The following is an 18,170-nucleotide window of genomic DNA, read 5'->3' as shown; positions in this document are numbered from 1 at the left end:
TCACAGAGAGGTGGAAATAATAAGCCTGGCTGAGGGAGCATCTGCTTTGTTTGCTTGGCTTAGTGTGTTTTCGTTACAGCGATCTGGAATCTGATCCGGCTAGGAGGCTCTGAGGCTCCCTTTATTCTCCTGTTGGGCAGAAAAGAGAGTGGGGTGGAGCAGCTTAGCCAAGAAGTGCTGACAGGGAGGCAGAGCCGGTCAAGTCCAGGGTCGAGACACTCCCTGTGAAAGCCCAGACAAACGGGGTGCTAGGCAGGGACACGGGGGAGGCAGGCTCACAATCAGGGCCTGTCACGTAGAGGGCGATCATTTCACGGTGAGTCAAAACCCTCCAAGTCGACCAAGATGGTGCCTTGCCTGAAGGTCGAGTTCTCAGACCCCAGAGAGGAGATTTACTAAGCATGGCTTTCAGGCAAGTAAAAAGCAGACCTTAATGAGCTCTGCAAGGAGCCTGCTGCCCTCTGTTCAGCCCACAAAGCCAGGAGGTCGTGCAAGGAAGGTGGGAAAGGGCAGGAGAGAGGTTCCAGTTGGGTCAAGGGAAGATTCCGGCAACTTTTATAAAACCACTAGCAATGGTGCTATTTGCTATTCATTGTGGAAGGTCTCTTATGAGGAACCACTGAATGAATGCCTTTTGAAATTAAATGTTAGGGGGTTGTCTCTTCAACACAACTGGGGTACTTCTCTTTGTCAGATAATAGAATCACTGGGTCTGGGATTGGAAGAAGCATTAAAGGTCATCGACCAGCCTCATGCTTGACTTTGCTCCTACAATACCCTTTTCCAACCACTCAGCCATGTTGCAGGCTCTGCGGGAGTTGCCGGGGTGTAGTAATAGTAAGGAATTTGAAAAATCAAGTGCGTTAGTACAAATAAAGGTATTAAAGACTGTGGCTTAAGTGTGCAGGCAAATGGCTTCTCAAAACCAAACCCCAGAATTAGCAGATTTGCCCATCAAACTCAGACATTGCTGGGCTGCCTCAGGCTTCCCCATGTTGGGCCTGACTCAAAACACTTACAATCTGGGAAGCAGAGCAGATTACATGCTGTTTGTGGGAAAGACAGCTCCCAAAGAGAAAGGAGAGGAGAATGGGCTGGGCTCCTACGTGTGCCCCATTTCTCCTTCAGACCCTCTGATCTGAATCTGTCACTCCCTTTGAGGAGGAGTGAATGACAGGGGCAGATGGGCCAGCAGTGTCACTCCCGCCACATGGAAGGAAACTGCAGGAGTTTGGAAATAAGAGAGTTCCCTGATAGCTTTCCCCCAACCTAAAGGTACTCTGCTGCTGCTGAAGAAAAGGACCCCGTGCCCCCAGGTCCCTTCGGAGGGAAAAATTGTGCCTCAGACAAGAGCCTCAACAAGAACACCTTCCTGCAGACACACCCATGGGCCAGCAAAGCAGGTTTAGACAGCCAGTAGCAAGTAATTGAATCGACCCAGAAAGTAACAGAAAATTCCACCTCAAACTGGCTTAAACACTCTGAAAGCCTGGGGATTAGTGTCTCAGTGTCACCGAGGTCCTAGGCTCATTCCGTCTCTGCTGGCTGACCTCAGGCCCAGCTTCATTCTTGGGCAGCTTCCTCTGTCCTACCCTGGCTGCTAGTGGCATTCTGGGTTATATGCTTCGTGCCTCCCTGTTCACATCCATCATGGAGTGAGATGTTCTCTTCTGCCTCATTGAGACAGTTTATTCATGCATGAGTCCAGCCCTGGGCCATTGAGAGAAGCGTGCTGTGTTCTGATTGACTGAATATAATCAGGATTCACCTCTTGTATGGGGAGTAGCTTCAGTTCCCCCCTGAAACCCATGGTTGGGTGGAGATGGGTAGGTACCTAAACAAAATTGGGGTTCTATTAGGCTGGAGGAAGCGGGGAATCGATACTGAGTAGACTCTGAGATGGGGACTTGCTACACGATGCGCATTGGGGTCTGCACTTGGGAACACTGCCTTGGGAAGTGAGGGAGGCAGGATTAGGCAGAAGGAGAAGTTGAACTGCAGTGCAGTTACAATAGGGACCTCAGCTGACTCCATAAGGAGTCCCAGAGCTGAGATGGCCCTTCAGAATTGTCCCAAATCATGGCAAGGGACTGGGCCGTTGAACTCCTGCCGCAGTCAGTCATTGGATGTGGGCTGTCCTAGGAATGTGGTGTAAACTTGGGCAAGGCATCTCGCCTTAGCTGAGGGCGGTTCCTGGGGAGAAACTCAGCCATGAGCCCTCAGCAGCCACCACCCCAGGCAGCTCGGGGAACAGGTGCCTCTGTCCTTAAGGGGGGATCCGGGTGGCACACCACAGGATTCACTGCAGAAGGCAGGAACCGTCTTAGAGTATCTGTCTCTGCTGAGAACCCAAGGTGGACTCTGGGGTGACATGGCAGTCCTTCCCATGATGCCCTGCTCTGAACACCCCCAGCTTCCCCTGAGCAGCCACAGGAGGGAACTGAACATGAAGGCACTTTGTAAACCAGGCAAGAAGAAAGGAAGGGAGGAGAGAGGGGGAGAGAATAGGAGGGAAGGACCTAGACTCACCTTGCGGAAGAGAAGAGGGCTGAAGAGCAATCGAGTGGCCCCTGAATGACCACCCAGATCCATTCTCCTGCACAGAAAAGTCCAGAGTTCTGGGAAGCCTCAGCCCACTTGGTTCCTTAACAGGATGGTGTCACAGAGAGAGCTGTGGTTCTCCTCCTGCCTCCGTGGCTGTGCCTTTGTCCTCTCTGCTGCTTCCCTCTAATCTCCCCAACCTCTACACTCTGGCACGTGAGGCTCAGTCTTCTGACCCCTCCTCTAGCTCCTCCCCGTCCATAGGCTATTTCATTCAATTCCATGGCTTTCTGAACCATCTATACATCCCTGACTCTTGAATTTAAATCTCCAGGGGAGCCCTCCCTTCTGAACCCCAGACTTGTATGACCAAATGTCCACCAGGACCTCGGAGAATGGACACAACTGAGCACTTAGTTTTCCCCCCAAACCTGCTCTTTCCACAGCCTTTCCCGTTTGGGGAGGAGGCAAGGGGGAGAGGGGACCCATCCTGCCAGTTGCTCCAACCAAAAGCCCTGAGCTCATGTTTCACTCCTGCATTTCTCTCACATCCCACGTCCTACCCATCAGCAAATCCTTTCAGCTCTACCTTCAAAATATTTCTAGAATCTGCCGCCCTGGTTCAAGCCACTGATGTCTCCTACCCGTGTTGTTAAAGTAGGCTTCCAACTGGTCTCCCTGCTTTTTAGCCCTTGCTTTAGTCTTCTCACAGCAAAGGAATCCTTTTAAATTTTAAGTCAGATTGTGTCATTTCCCTGCCCCAACCCTCCCTGGCTCGCCCCAGCATCAGAGTAAAAGCTGAAATCCTCCCAATGGCTCTGGACCCCGCATAACTTGTGCCCCTGCCCCACCGCTCTGATCTGCATCCACACCAGCCTCCCTGCTGCTCGTCAAACACACTCAGCAATCCAAGGTCAACCTCAGGCCTTGGCATTCATCCTTCCCCTCCTAAGGTGGGCCCATCACTCGTTCCTTCACTTCCTCCAAGTCTCTGCTCGATGCCATCTTATTAGGGAGAACTCCAACAACCTCGATATGAAATCACATCCCCACCTTAACCCCTGTAAGCCCCACCCCCTTAGCCTAATTTATCTCCCCCATAATGTTCATCTCTACCTAATATGTCATATATTTATTTGTTTACTAACTTCTCAACTCCATCAGTGTATCCCTGGTGCCCACGACAGTGCCTGGCTTATAGCAGGGGCTCAATATTTATTGAATGAATGGCTGGGCTTTGGAGTCAGACAGACTTTGGTTGGAATCTCAGCACTTCCACATGCCAGCTCTGGGTCCTGCAGCCAATTACATAACCTTGCTGGGCCACAGTCTTTTCATGTGTGAAATAGGGAAATAATAGTTCTTACTACATAGGATTGTTACGAAGGCTATGTGAATTAATATACAGCTGTTAGAATGGCACCTGACTCATGAAAAGTACTCATTAAGAGTAGCTGTCATGGTCCATCCTTATTGTTATTACAGTCATTGTTATTATTTATTCACCAGATGAGTCACGTGGTCTCAGCCCGGTGCCCCACCCCAGCCCCCAACCTCTTCTCTCCACCCAGAGGTGGAGTGCGTGATTCAGGTGGTGGCAGCCTGCCCTGTGAGTCGGCTCTGAGCCTCAGCCATGCCGGGGTCCCTGGCATAGGCTGCCTTGGCCAAGGGGCTCTTGGGTTGAGTCATCAGGGCCACGATTCAAGCTGGGGGACACCTCAGCTGTGGAGTTTGGCTGGCAGAGTTTGTCCTCCCCAGGTCCTTCCAGGAAGAGACTGGGCACCTGCCCCATTGTGCTCTCAGGAACTACCCTTTGCCAACTCAAGTCCTTCTGTCAGTAGAGTTTGCAAAAAGCCAGCCGAGGATATGGGGTGCGGGGGGGAGGAAAAAGATAGGAAGGAGAAGAGTTGCCTCGATCCTTTGCTTTCAAAGCAGGGCAATGTCATGAACAGATCATGGGGTTCTGAACTCACCAGACCAGATCTGAGTCTCTATCCCTCCACTTACTAGCTGGGAGACCTTGGACATGTCCTTCGCTTCTCTGAGCCTCATCTGTGAAATGGGGAGGATAACATCTCCCTCTCAAGGATACCAGGAGGATTGACTGAGTGGTCATGTTGTCTTCAAGTCCCAACTCTTTCACAAAGCCTTCTCAGATCTGCCCTATATGGTCTCTGAGTTTCCGTGACTTTTGTAAAAGTGGAGGAGGAATTCCCTATCTCCCCATTTCCCCTACCTCCCACAGGAAAGGGAGGGACCAATCTAATACATCCTTCCTTTATTCATTCAACAGCTCTTTTTTTTAATGAATTTATTATTTTATTTATTCATTTATTTATTTTTGGCTGTGTTGGTTCTTCATTGCTGCGTGCAGGCTTTCTCTAGTTGCAGTGAGCGGGGGCTTCTCATTGCGGTGGCTTCTCTTGTTGCGGAGCACAGGCTCTAGGCGCGCGGGCTTCAGTAGTTGTGGCACGTGGACTCAGTAGTTGTGGCTCGTGGGCTCTGGAGCACAGGCTCAGTAGTTGCGGCGCACGGGCTTAGTTGCTCCGTAGCATGTGGGATCTTCCCGGACCAGGGCTCAAACCCGTGTCCCCTGCATTGGCAGGAGGATTCTTAACCACTGCGCCACCAGGGAAGTCCCCATTCAACATCTCTTTATTGAGCACCTACTGCGTGCCAGGTGCTGTGCTAGCGCTGGAAATCATGGGCTAGTGGGAGAAGCAGATAGGGTATAAATGAGCAAAGAAATACAGTTGTAAACTTTACTCAGTACTAGGCCAGAGAAGAACAGGTTGTTAAAAGACAAAAACATGGCAGAGCTGTTGGAGGAACTTCTGAGGTGGTGACACATGAGCAAAGCCTTGAGGAATGAGAATGAGTTGGCCATGCAAGGACAAGAGTGAAGAACCCTGCAGAAAGAGAACAGCACATGCAAAAGCCCAGAGGCAGGAAAGAGCTGGGGTAGTTGAGGAAGTGCCTGTGTCACAACCGCATGCAGGGAGCCTGAGGGGAGGCTGGGAAAGGGGCCGGGCCCACATGGGTCCCACCTCCTGATGTCCTTTGTCTCAAGGATCAGCCTTGCACGGCCTGTTCCCACTGCCTCAAAACAGTTGCCTCGTTAATTTTTTCCAGCTTTATACTTGTTTACAGAGACAGGGCTCGGGTGGGTACATCATGACTGGAAGCACTTAGGGTTGTTTGTGAAGATTAAATGAGATACTATAGGTGAACTGTGTAGTACAGTTCCTGGCACATAGTTAGTGCTCAATAAGAAATAGATATCTTAAAAGAATACATGTGAAAATAATGAGATACATATAAAGCCCTGCGCCAACACCCACTTCAAACTGTTTCTTTGTGATTTAAAAGAGAAGAGAAGCTTTGGATTTAAATTCATCCTCTTCTTCATAATCATGACAAAGAAAGTTGGAGTAGAATCCGTCACCTCATCTGGGAAACCTTCCCTGGCACCCACCCCAGGGTGCATCAGGGTCCCTGTGCTGCACACCTGGCCTCTGTCGCAGCATCCATCACGCTCTGTTGAATTGCCTGTCCGTGTACCTGTCTCTCCCATGGACCATTAACTCCTCAATGGCAGGGCCTGTGCCTTGATTATCTGTTTAATACAGCACTTAGACAACATTTTATTTTATTTCAGATACGTTCAAGGACTAGTCCAAATAGTCTCCTTACACTCGTTAACTAACCCACATTTGAGCTAAGAGCCTGGTCCTGATGAATCAATCTAGAACAGAATTTACATCATTTTAAAAAGCGCAATATCCTTGTAATTTTCCTAAAATAGGGACTGGTTTAAAGCACTGACGGGTTTATTGGATATCCCGCCTCCATGGGTTTCTCAGACCTACGTTTCACATAAAGAGCAGACAGGCTGTTCGCCAGGGGTGTTGCATCAGAGGCTTGTGTCATTCACTGCTGGGGGGAGGGCGCCAAAAGTAGTAACATTAGGCCTACAGTTCCCAAACCCTGCACCCAACGCCCTAGGGCAGCAGAGTATATTTTAATTTTCAAGGGAAACACAGCAGTTCTGGGCAACGGTCAGACACCATGCAAATTACTAGTCGAGGTGGTTCACAGTTTCAACATTAGATCACAACATGTTCCTTTCGATGACATCACATCTTTGCAAAACTGGGTTTTGGGCGGTAGTTGTGCTAAAAGGCAAGTGCTCTGTGAAAATCAGTGTGGAACAGGAAATGCGGGTGAAGCACCCTCTCTGATTCTAAGGTTCGGGAATTTGTGCAGTGCCCAGCAAGCACACACATCCCATTTGTAAGTAATTGTAGTTATTTAAGAATGAAATAAAAATATTATGTGCATTGTTTATTTCAGTTACTAAGTTGTTAGAACATAAATATTTATTAAGCTGTTTAGCTCTAACTACTTAACAAATGAAGCTGCTTAGTACTTCTTTTGGCCTTGGAATGCCGTGAAATCATTCCTGAGATGGGCATCGTAAATCCAGAAAGTTTCAGAATTTCTGCATTGGCTTCTTTGAAACTCACATTTACCTCTTTTAAGCTTTTTTTTTTTTTTTTTTTTAATGAAATGGCAATCCTCTTTTTTTTTTTTTTTTTTTAACTTATTTATTTTTGGCTGTGTTGGGTCTTCGTTTCTGTGCGAGGGCTTTCTATAGTTGCGGTGAGCGGGGGCCACTCTTCATCGCGGTGCGCGGGCCTCTCACTATCGCGGCCTCTCTTGTTGCGGAGCACAGGCTCCAGATGCGCAGGCTCAGTAGTTGTGGCTCACGGGCCCAACCGCTCTGGGGCATGTGGGATCTTCCCAGACCAGGGCTCGAACCCGTGTCCCCTGCATTGGCAGGCAGACTCTCAACCACTGCGCCACCAGGGAAGCCCTCTCTTTTAAGCTTTTGATGCAGAGCTCAGGAAAGATTCTGAGCTAAACTCTGTAAGCATGGCCTGATGTTAATGATGTAAGCACAGAACCTACACTTAGTCCTGCCTTGAGAGTCTAGGTGCGGCAAGACTGGAAAACATTTACTGGGAGGGAAAACAGAGATTTAACTCTTCCCCTTCACTCCATCTAATTAGCTTCTTAATGAGCATAGACCACTTTGTAATGAGCTGGAAGCACGCCTTCCTGTTATAAAAACAGAAAAACAAGCATCCATTTGTGTGCCAGAGTTATGGTTTCATTATCTCGAACTAGGAGCGGCCTGAATATCCAGCTGGCTCAACCAGCTAATTATTGCCAGAAAGAGACCACAGAGCAAGTGTTCTGAAGCTACAGTTATTATTTTTGGTAGACCCCCTCGTAGCTTTTAGCTTATTCGTAGATAACCTGGTTCAGTAAATTGCCTCAAATAGTTATCTTTGAAAAAAACAAGCTTGTCCCAGCCATCACACCAGATGGAGCGTGCTCCAGAGTGGGCCTTCTGTGGGAACTTGAGGGAGATGGACGTGGCTGGGGTGAGCCGCCGGTCACACTTGCCCGGAATGTTTTCTAGGCCATTGAAATAGGGCGATGGACTTCAACGGCTCAAGTCTATCAAGTTTAATTCCAAACCTTCTTCTAGGAAGGATCTTGACCCCATTCCCAGTGTTCACCTTTAAGAGGAAGTGGGATTGCCCTTCCTCAAGCATGAATCCCTGTTAGCCCTCAGCTGCCGCAAAAAGATGTCAAGGCTCAGTTTTCTGCTAATGCTTGTGAGTGAGTCTCTTTTCCACCAGCAGCCTCAGCCCAAGGGCTACTGCACCTCCTTTTCCCTTTGCCTAGATTCTCTTTACCCAGCTATTCCCATGACTGGCCCCTTCATTTATTCTTTCAGCAAATATTTATTGAGCATCTGCTGTGTGCGAAACACTATGCTGGGTGTCAAGGGTATAAAAAGGAACGATAATAATAGTTAACATTTATTGAATACCTGTAATGAACAAAGGGTTCTTCTAAACTATTTACATGTATCTCATTTAATGCTCAACAACAATCCAAGTCATCCACATTTGATCAGGAGTAGTTTCTTTATATTAACAAGTTACCCACATTTTGCTGATAAGGAAAGTGAGACACAGAGAAGCTAAGTAAATTCCCCAAGGTCAAGCAGCTAATAAGTGATGGAGCTGGGATTTGAGCTTGCATTCTTCAACACTCTTGTTATATTGTCTCCTAGCAAGACACAGGAGGCTCTGGTTTTATTTGGCTTACATTTTAATGGAGGAGAGAGACAATAGCACATTAGCAAATAAGTAATTTCAGATAGTCAAAGATGGTGAGAAAAAATAGTGATAATTCAGTACAGACTTCCCAGGAAGGAGTAGCTACTTGATATCAGGTAGTTGGAAAAGCCTCTGAGGGGTCATCTGGCCTGAGACCTGAAGAAACCAGCCATGGGAAGGTATTCAGGAAAATTATTCCCCCAGCGGGAATAGCAAGTACAAAAGCAGTAAGTCAGGGACAAGTTTGGCTGAGTGCAAAAGAGAGATGACCAGGAACCAGATCATATAAGCTTTTCAACCTGGGCTGCACGCATTTGCCTGGGAAGCTTCCAAAAATACTGATGACTTGGCCCACGCCCAGAGAGTCTGAGGAAATCAGTCTGAGGTTTGGCTTAGGCAAGAGGAATTTTAAAAGAGATGATTGCAGCAGTCCAAAGAGGGATGATGTGGCCTGGACCAAGATGATGGCAGTGGAGATGCCGCTCTCCTTCTAGCCGCTGCTCTCTCCACACAACCCACCTGTGGCCACAGGAAGCACGTACATCCTTAGCCTGGACAAACCAAAGGCAGGATGCTTACCTGCAGATGGCCTGGGAAGGCTTCAGCACCAGACACATATCAGTCTTGCTGGGTGTCCCACTGAAGCTCCTACCAGACGTAGCACAAGGGAGGAGTGGTAGGCTGGCATAAACTTTTCCTAAGAAATCACCGTCTCAGAATCTCTAATCTCCAGCAACCCAACCTTGTAATATCAACATGGGTGAATCTACCAGTTCTTGGCCATAGTGGTCTCTGTCACAGATCACTTTGGGAGGTGACATCTTTGTCTTCTTGCTGCAGCTCTAGTTGAGACAATGCATTCATCAGGGTTGTCCAAAGAAACAGAAGCAATAAGAAGTGTATACATAGATAGATAGATTTATTTTAAGGAATTGGCTCATGTGACTAATTTGTCTTCTAAAGTACAATTCAGTGGCTTCCTCAAGGAGGAACCATCACCACTGTATAATTCCAAAGCATTTTCCTCACCCCATATCCTTTAGCAGTCACTCCCCATTCCCCTTTTACCTCAGCTCCTGGCAACTACGCATCTACTTTCTGTCTCTGTGGATCACCAGCTTATACTAAAGCAAATCCCAGATACCACATCATTTCCTCTGTAAATATTTCAGTATGGGGACTTCCCTGGTGGTCCAGTGGTTAAGAATCCGCCTTCCAATGCAGGGGACGCGGGTTCGATCCCTGGTCAGGGAACTAAGATCCCACATACTGTGGGGCAACTAAGCCCGTGCGCCACAACTACTGAGCCTGCACTCTAGAGCCCGTGCACCACAACTAGAGAGAGGCCCACACACCACGAGGAGCCCACATGCCACAACTAAGACCTGATGCAGCCAAATAAATAAATAAACAAATATTTTTAAAAAAATATTTCAGTATGAATTTCTAATACATAAGGACTTCTTTTTTAACATAGCCAAATACTATTATTACACCTAAAAGTTTGGTGATAATTCTTTAATATCTAATAAATAGTCAGTATTCAATAGTCCTATGTTAATTGATTTTCTTTCATTGTATCCAAATAAAGCCTTCGTATTTCACACGGTTGGTATGACGGAAGTCTCTTTTTTTTTTTTTTTACGGAAGTCTCTTTTGATCTGTAACAGTTCCCTTCCTTCTGTTTTGTTTTTCTTGTCATTTATTTGTTGGAAGGGAAAAAAAAGGTCATTTTCCTGCAGAATTTCCTACCTTCTGAATTCAGCTGATTACAGCTCTGTGGCGTTCTTCCAATATCTGCATTTCTTATAACCTGGTGGATGAATATAGAGACTTGGTCTGATTCAAGTTCTAGATTTTGGCAAGAATATTTCATAGGTGGTAGTGAGTGTTTCTCTTGCATATCTGTAGATGTAATCATGTCTGACTATCTCTCTTTTAGGATTTAAGACTGATCTGTGAGTTCAGGTGTTGTCTGCCTGATATACGCATTAGGGAGTTCTCCATCAGTCTTTCCCAATGGTCTTTGGCATTGAGCATTGTTGCCTAGATCTGTTGTTGCAGTAACATAATTGTTGCAGAAGGCTGAAATTCTCATTCTCTTACTTCTTCTGCATTTATTAGCTGGCACTCATCTAAAAAGAAGAACTTTTCCTCATCAATTTGGATGACTATACAGGAGATAGCTTTGGCACTGGATGAATAATTGCATAAATAACTGTAAAAAAGAAAGCATTGATTGATGGTTCAAGGTCAGCAAAGAATCTCAACAACTATCTAATTAAAGATAAACAACTTTGGTTGAGCACCTACTAGGTGCCAGGCGCTATGCTAGGTAGGTCCTTTGACATTCATTATAATTCCATTTAAAAATCATAATAATCCTGTAAGGTAATTGTTATAATCACCTTTAATAGGTAAGGAAACTAAAGCTCAGAGAAGTAACTTAGGTAAGATCAAAGAGCTGGATTACATGTATAGGAAGAGTGCACCAAAATCTTGAATGACATAGAGCTGAGAGGGAGAGTTAACAGGTCAGACGACAGAATCAATATTGGATTCCAACCAAGACTGGAAAAGGTAGACATAAATTCCTACTTGGGGATTTAAACCACTCAAGTCCAAGCTTGGAGAGATGTGGATTCTCAGGATCTTGTGTTTAAAAATGATCTAGAGACATTAGCTTAGAATAAGCTCCACATGGATCTTAGAAATGCTAATATTTTATTTAGCTACGTTAATAGGAGCAAGATAATTAATAGGCACAAAGCTCCATTTGGATAAGAATCATAAATCTTGTTCTCTATTGCATCCCCAGCCCCCAGCATAGTATCTGGAAAAATGATCAGTTAGTCTCTGAATATAATGGGCACTCAATACATATTTGTAAATACTTACATGTATTTATTCAATCATAAAACAAATTTACTGAGCGCCTATTTTTCCCTGCTGTTATAGGTGCTTGAAATACAACAGTGCTCTTGCAGAGCTTATATTCCAGTGGAATGGTAGGGAAGAAAGACAACAAACAAATAAATAGATAAGGAAGCGGTGGTGGAAATGCTATGGAGAAAAATTAAGCAGGGTAATGTGAATGAGGAGTGCTGGGTGGGAGGAATAACCTCACACATGGTGGTCAGAGAAGGCAGCTCTGAGAAGGTGAGGCTGGAGGAGAGACCTGAATGAAGTGAGGCTGTGAGCCATGCAAGCAAGGAACAGCAAGTGCAAAGGCCCTGAGGCAGGATTAGGCCAGATGTGTTCCAGATAGAGTGAGGTGACAGTCTTATCCAATCTCAGCTGGTAGAACCACATCTGGAGTATGTGTGTAATTTTGGACACCACATAGTTTAAGAGAGTATCAAAGGGGAGCATTTTAAGGTAGTAAAGAGTCTGGAACCAGCTCATATTGGGATGGGTTAAAGAAAAGAGTGACTTAGGCACAGCTGGGTGGCTCTCATCCAATGGATGAAAAGCAGACACAAGGCAGAGGGCCGAGATGTACCCTGCATGATCAACCATTGGAACCATTCGTTCACTCTTGGTCTAATATACAGTAGAACAAGTTCCCTAAGATGGTATGAGCTGCCTTGCCCAGTAGTGAGCTCCCTGTTGTTAGAGGTGTTCAAGCAAATAGTGCACAGTCTTCCAAGGCTGTGGAAGATGACTTGCCCTCCCCAGCTGGGATTTGGAGTAGGAGACCTCTGAGATGAATCCCACTGAGGAGATTCGGAATTGTCCCCTGACTCCTCTCTCCAGTTCCTCTCCCTCTGTTTTCACTCTCCCTCTTCACTCACCCTGCTGATGGAGCACAGGTGTGCACACACACACTCACCCACTCACTCACACCGGGGAGGTAAAGCAGTTCAAAAAGCTGGAGAGGAGGAAAGTGTGAGAAACTGAACAGGGAAACAGTGAGGGAAAGGAGGTAGGAGAGATGGGGGGCAGGGTGAGGACGGCATGGAAGGGAAGCAGGAAGAAGGAGACAGGCACTGAGAAGGGGTCAGGGAAAGCGGACGGAGGTAGAGAAGTAGGGGAAAAGGAGAGATGGAGAAAGACAGGAGAAGTAAGAGGTGACAAAGGAAAACACAGAGGGTACGGGACAAAGAGGAGGAAGATGATACTAAAATTAAGAGGAAAAGGATGGGAGAAGGCAGTGGATGTGGGAGAGAGGAAGGATGGGGCCCAGGAGGAGGAGAGGGAGGGAAGGCGAGGAAGGCTGAGGAAGGAGGACAGAAGAGACAGGGGGCGTAGAGGGGACAGGGAGGTAGCGTGAGGGTGTGAGACTTCAGAGTCAAGGAGCTCGTGTGGCACCCTGGCACGGGTCCCCAGAGCAGGAAATGGGTAATCTTGAATCACAGCTCATTTCAAGCTTCCTGTTTTCAGCTTGTCTCTGTGAACAGTTGGAGGGGTTTCCAGCTAGTAACTCCCTCCCCAGGCCAGCAGCCGTTCCACCATCCCCATGGCTAGCCATCCTCAATACCTTCTCACCCCACCTCCCTTTATGGCCTGAGCACCAGCCCAGAGTCCCCTCCAGCACCACCCAGCAGGCCACCGGCTCCATTCTCCAGGGTCCCTGACTTCACCAGGTTCTCAAGGCTCACAATGCAAGCTGTAAACCTCTTACAAGTACTGGGCTCACGCTAACCGATTGCACCACTGGCGCTACACTAGGAAGCTGTAAACCTCTGAGTGTGGAATCCAGCCTGAGCATTTACAGAAAAATTCACCTTATAAAACATGTTTCCCTGAAACACATTTTCTTTGCCTTTTTCCAAGCACCCTTATTTTTCCTTCCATCCTCTTGCCTCCTCCCAAGTTACAAGCAGATCTTTATCCAGGCTTCTTAAAATCAATCCAGCAAACACGTCTGGAGGATCTGCAACACGCCAGGCACTGGTGTTACAACTGGGGCCGAGACATGTTGTCTGTCCTTAGGAAGCTCGCAGTCTAATGGGGAGACAGACGTGTGGAGCCAGTGGGAGAGCCGGGGTTTATGGGGCTCAGACATCACACAATTTGAGAACAAAATTACTAGCCCATGTATGAGAAACCTGGGTTACCTGCTCAGTCCTGAAGAGGGCAGGATGAGCTCCCCACCCCAAACAACCCGACTACTCTAGGAGAGGAAGGGCTCACAAAAGGAGGTTGGGATGACCACTAATGAATTAATAATTAAACCCCTACATCTATACTTTCTCTCTTTGCTCTCTTTTGTCTATCCTGTGAATAAATGAATGCATGCATGATGCATTCAACAAATATTTACTTAAGGATAACGTTCGGCTGTAACAAAGACCTAAGGTGGCTTAAACAAGCTAGGACCTTCTCTCTCACCTAACAGGCTCCTTGCATCCTGTTGATCATCCCTGCCCGGGGTGTTGCCCTTCAGACGCAAGGTCTTCAGTGGAGCCCACTGCAACCAGCAGGACAAGGAAAGGACGAAGTGAAAAGCATCCCCCCACACAAACTTCCCTTATAAGGCAGACCCGGAAGTTCAGGCCCCACTTCTGCTCACATCTCATTGACCAAAACATGATCACATGACTCCACACAGGTGCCAGGGAGACGCGGAAGTGTAATATTTATTCTGGACGGTCATGCGCCCCCAGACCATGGTGCTTCACTGCTATAGAAGAAGAGAATGGATGTTGTGGACAACCAGAAATCTCTGAGACAGCCTGCAGTGTATGCTGTTCTGACTAGGAAACCAGAAGGAGCTCTGGTCCTTTCCAGATCCACCCAGTGACAAAAAATGAATTAGACAAGCTGTCCCTGCAAGCTCTCACCCCCATTCTTTCATTTCGGTAACTCTCTGTTTACCGGATCCCAAATGTTGGCTGAGAATGAAACATTATGACCACCCAAGGGGCAGTTGAAGGAAGAGGAAGCAATATAGACTTTGAAGAAGTTGCCAGGAAAAAAAGGGAAGAAAATAGTGGCATGAAAACCAAATTCTGAAAAGTTCAGTGGCTTCAGATACCATAGAGTGCCAAAGCAGGATAGGGAGCAAAGGGAGCTCTATTGTTTTTGCCAATGAGGAGGTCAAAGGTGACCTTTGACAAATCAGTTTCGGTGGAGTGGTGGGGAATAACATCCAGAGAGAGCTGGTTTAGGAGTGAGTGGGAAACAAGGATGTAGAGACAGAGAGAGCAGTGGTAACTGAGGTATTGAAAAGCAGGAACAATTTGAGATTAGTGGATCCATGATCATGTTAATCCAAAGGATAAAGAATCAATAAAGAGCAAGAGATGAAAACTACATGGCAGAAATATAGTTTGGCTGCTTTAACAAAGACCAAAATAACCGTAGCGTAAACAAGATTAAGGTTTACTTCGCTCTCATGTAGGAGTCTGAGCATACACAGTCAAGGGCTGACTGGGGACTCCACGGTGTTGGAAATCCAGGTTTCTTCCACCTCATTAGTCAGCCATCTTCAACATGCAGCTTCCATCTTGTGGTCCAAGAAGGCTGCTCCAGCTCCCACCATCATGTAAACATCCCAGTCAGGTAGAAGAAGGGAGAAGGAAAGGGAGGGTTCCCTTCGTCTTAAAGGCACCACCCAGAGGTTGCTCGCATCACATCTACTCACAGTTTCACTGGCCAGAATTAGAGACTTGACCACATCTACCTGTAAGGAGACTGGAACAAAATAATCTTTAGCTGAGAGACCAGATGCCCAGGTAAAACTTAAGGGTCCTATTACTGAGGGAGGAGGGAACTGCAGGCAGTCAGAGCCTTAGAGGACCTAGAACAAAGGGTAGTTTCGGCCTCCGGTGGGAGGAGGCACCCTGCCACTGAGGCTGGGTTGCACAAAGAGCCAAGAAGAGAGAAAGTTTGCCAAGCCTCCCTCCCCATCGCTGTTTACGATCTGTTGGGTGGGACCGCAGGCATGCACTTGTAGATACCCTGAGATTGTTCAAAGAACAGCTGTGCTTTTGGAGTCCTGAGTTTCATTCCCAGCTCTGTGCTTAGCTGCTATATGGCCTTGGCCAAGGAGAAAAATCTCCGTTTCCACATCTGTTAAGTGGCCATAATAATGGCCACCCTGCCTGCCTCACAATCCTGTTTCGGGTCCCAAAGGAGAGCTGTGAAGATGCCATGTAAGTTGTGAAGTTGGGGCAGACGTGGGTGGGCATCATCATGGAGGGAGGGAGTGGTCAGGGCACTGCTGAGCCTGAAGGGTGGGCAGAAAAGGACTAGAAGAGGCTGTAAGGACAGGACCACCTCCCACACAGGCTGCTCAGCTCCCACCCAGCCCCCCAGTGGATCTGGCCTCTGCCCACTGCTGGCCCAGCTTCAGAACCCCTCTGCTGTCCGAGTGAGGATGACAGGGGAGGGAACACCCATCCAGCTGTCCACAGGTGCTGGGAGTCAGCCTCTGTTATCTCTTGAGATCGCTATCACAGAGCCTTGGCCTCAGCCCCTGCACTTGGCCTTGGAAGCTCTCCTAAGACCTCTCCTTGACCCCAGGACACCACCGCATGTTCCTGGCCTCAGCGCAGTAAACAGTGTGAGCGAGTTTCTCCCCAAGGCCTTTGGACTAGCAGAGCTAGCCATGTCCAGTGCGTGCACACTCCCACACACACACACATGCACACACGGACTGCACACACAAAAACACCACACACCCCGCACAACACACGTGCAAACACCACACATATACATCACAAAATATACATTCCACCCACATACCCCACACACCCCACACACACGTCCTCCACAAACTTTACACACACAACCCATATGCACACACCCTGCCCATGCACACCACATGCACATACACAAATACATACTCTCTTCTTTCTAACTGGTCTCTCTCTATCCCACATCACACCCCTCCATCCAACCCTCTACACAGCTGCTTGAGTGATTTTTCTAAAACACAAATTAGGCTACTTTCTTGTTTAAACTCTTCTCCGTCAAGTGGCTTTCCAGAGTCTTCAGGCTAGCATCCTAGCCCCTACCAGAGCTGTTGAGGCCCTCCATGGTCTATTCCCTGAAGACCCTCTTCAGGCCTCCCCCCCACCCTCCTGCCCCCTTGGCCAGTCCAAACTACTGGCCCATCCCCCCTCCCTACTGGCTCCTCCTGCCTCTACCTTATCCATCCTCCATCCTCTCCAGAGAATGCACCTGCTCCATAGTCCATGTGAGAATCGCTTTCATTCTTCCAAACCCTGTTCAGAGCCCACTCCTTCTATAAAGATTCCCTTGACTCCCCAAGTGGAATGCTGCCTTTCTCTTCCACAGGAAGTGGTGGGGTGACTTGTTTCCTTAGGTCTGCCTCCCCTGCCAGGCAGGCGACCTTCTCAAGGTTACTATATACAGTGCAGCCCTGGGTCCCAGCACTGGGTAGGTGCCCAGTGAACGCTGGGTGTGTGGTACTCAACCCCTCATCCTCCCACACAGATCAAAGTAGAAAACCAGCATGACTACCAGGACATCACCAGCATGGTGGCTATGGCCAAAACCTATGCCACCACCGAGGCCTTCATCGACTCCAAGTACGACATCCGCATCCAGAAAATTGGATCCAACTACAAAGCTTACATGTGAGTCCCTGGGCAGGGGCTGGGGAGCTGGGAGGAAGGGTAGGAGCAGAGTGTGAGAAGAATGGAGATTAAAGATACATGTCACGCCCTGTCTTCTCTGCCCCAGAGCAGAGACCACATAGGGACACCATTATTCTCCCTTTCTGTCTCCTTTACAGCCCTCCTTCTCTGGTTAGTACAGCGGAAGGCTGATGTTCCATCATGGCTTATCCCAGGGTAGAAATCTGTCTACCCAAATGAAGCCTGTTTCCCCCAGAGAAAGAAAGACTGTTGGCCTGTTTCCAAGTATATACCCGATGTATGTCATAGGAGACATACGTGGAAGAGAGACTTAGGGACAAATCAAGGAAGGCCTTGAATGCCTCGCTGAGGGTTGTGAATTTTCTTCTCTTGCCTTCTGAGCAGAAAAGTGTCATGATCTGACCTGTATTTGTAGAAAGATGGCTCTGGGGCTATGGGCTGCAAAAGGGTTTCTCTGAGATAAATACGTTCAGGTAGGAGATTACATCGGGTTTCTTCAGCTGCAATTAGTAAAAACCATACCTGACTAATTTGGTGGAGTTTTTTTTTAAAGGGAATTTATTAGATGAATGATCAGAACTAACTAACAAAACCCGAAATTATCAATTTCAGAAATATTAGGGTCCAGGGCAGCCCCAAGAATCTGGGTAGCCAGAAGTAATATACAGTCTTTGCGGCACCCCGTTAGAAAGTGAATCTGCCCTAATCATTTTCAGGGCTTAACTCAAGATCATGATTCCGTGGAAACAGTGCTGATTAATCCAACTGTGGTCACATGCTTATTAGTTAGAGGAAGGTAGATGAGCAGTATGAAGAGTCCCACCAAGATAGCATGCAATATGGGCAGGGTCATTATCCAGTG

The 18,170-nt window shown here is 47.5% G+C and overlaps 1 protein-coding gene across 2 annotated transcripts in view; it reads left to right on the top strand.

The window, feature by feature from the left end:
* Positions 1 to 18,170, top strand: part of SYN3 (synapsin III) — a 452,132-nt gene that overhangs the window by 406,080 nt on the left and 27,882 nt on the right. Inside the window, exon 8 of one of the 2 annotated variants that reach the window (XM_082348950.1) lies at positions 17,145 to 17,287. In XM_082348950.1, coding sequence (XP_082205076.1) covers positions 17,145 to 17,287 — 143 coding nt within the window. Of the gene's footprint in view, positions 1 to 14,079; positions 14,225 to 17,144; positions 17,288 to 18,170 lie in introns of those variants that run through there. The other variant, XM_082348951.1, reaches the window with a different exon arrangement.

This window comes from Balaenoptera borealis (assembly GCF_965194805.1).
Source record: "Balaenoptera borealis genome assembly, chromosome: 13".
Classification (NCBI taxonomy): Eukaryota; Metazoa; Chordata; class Mammalia; order Artiodactyla; family Balaenopteridae; genus Balaenoptera; species Balaenoptera borealis.
This window is presented reverse-complemented; position numbering and strand designations above follow the sequence as displayed.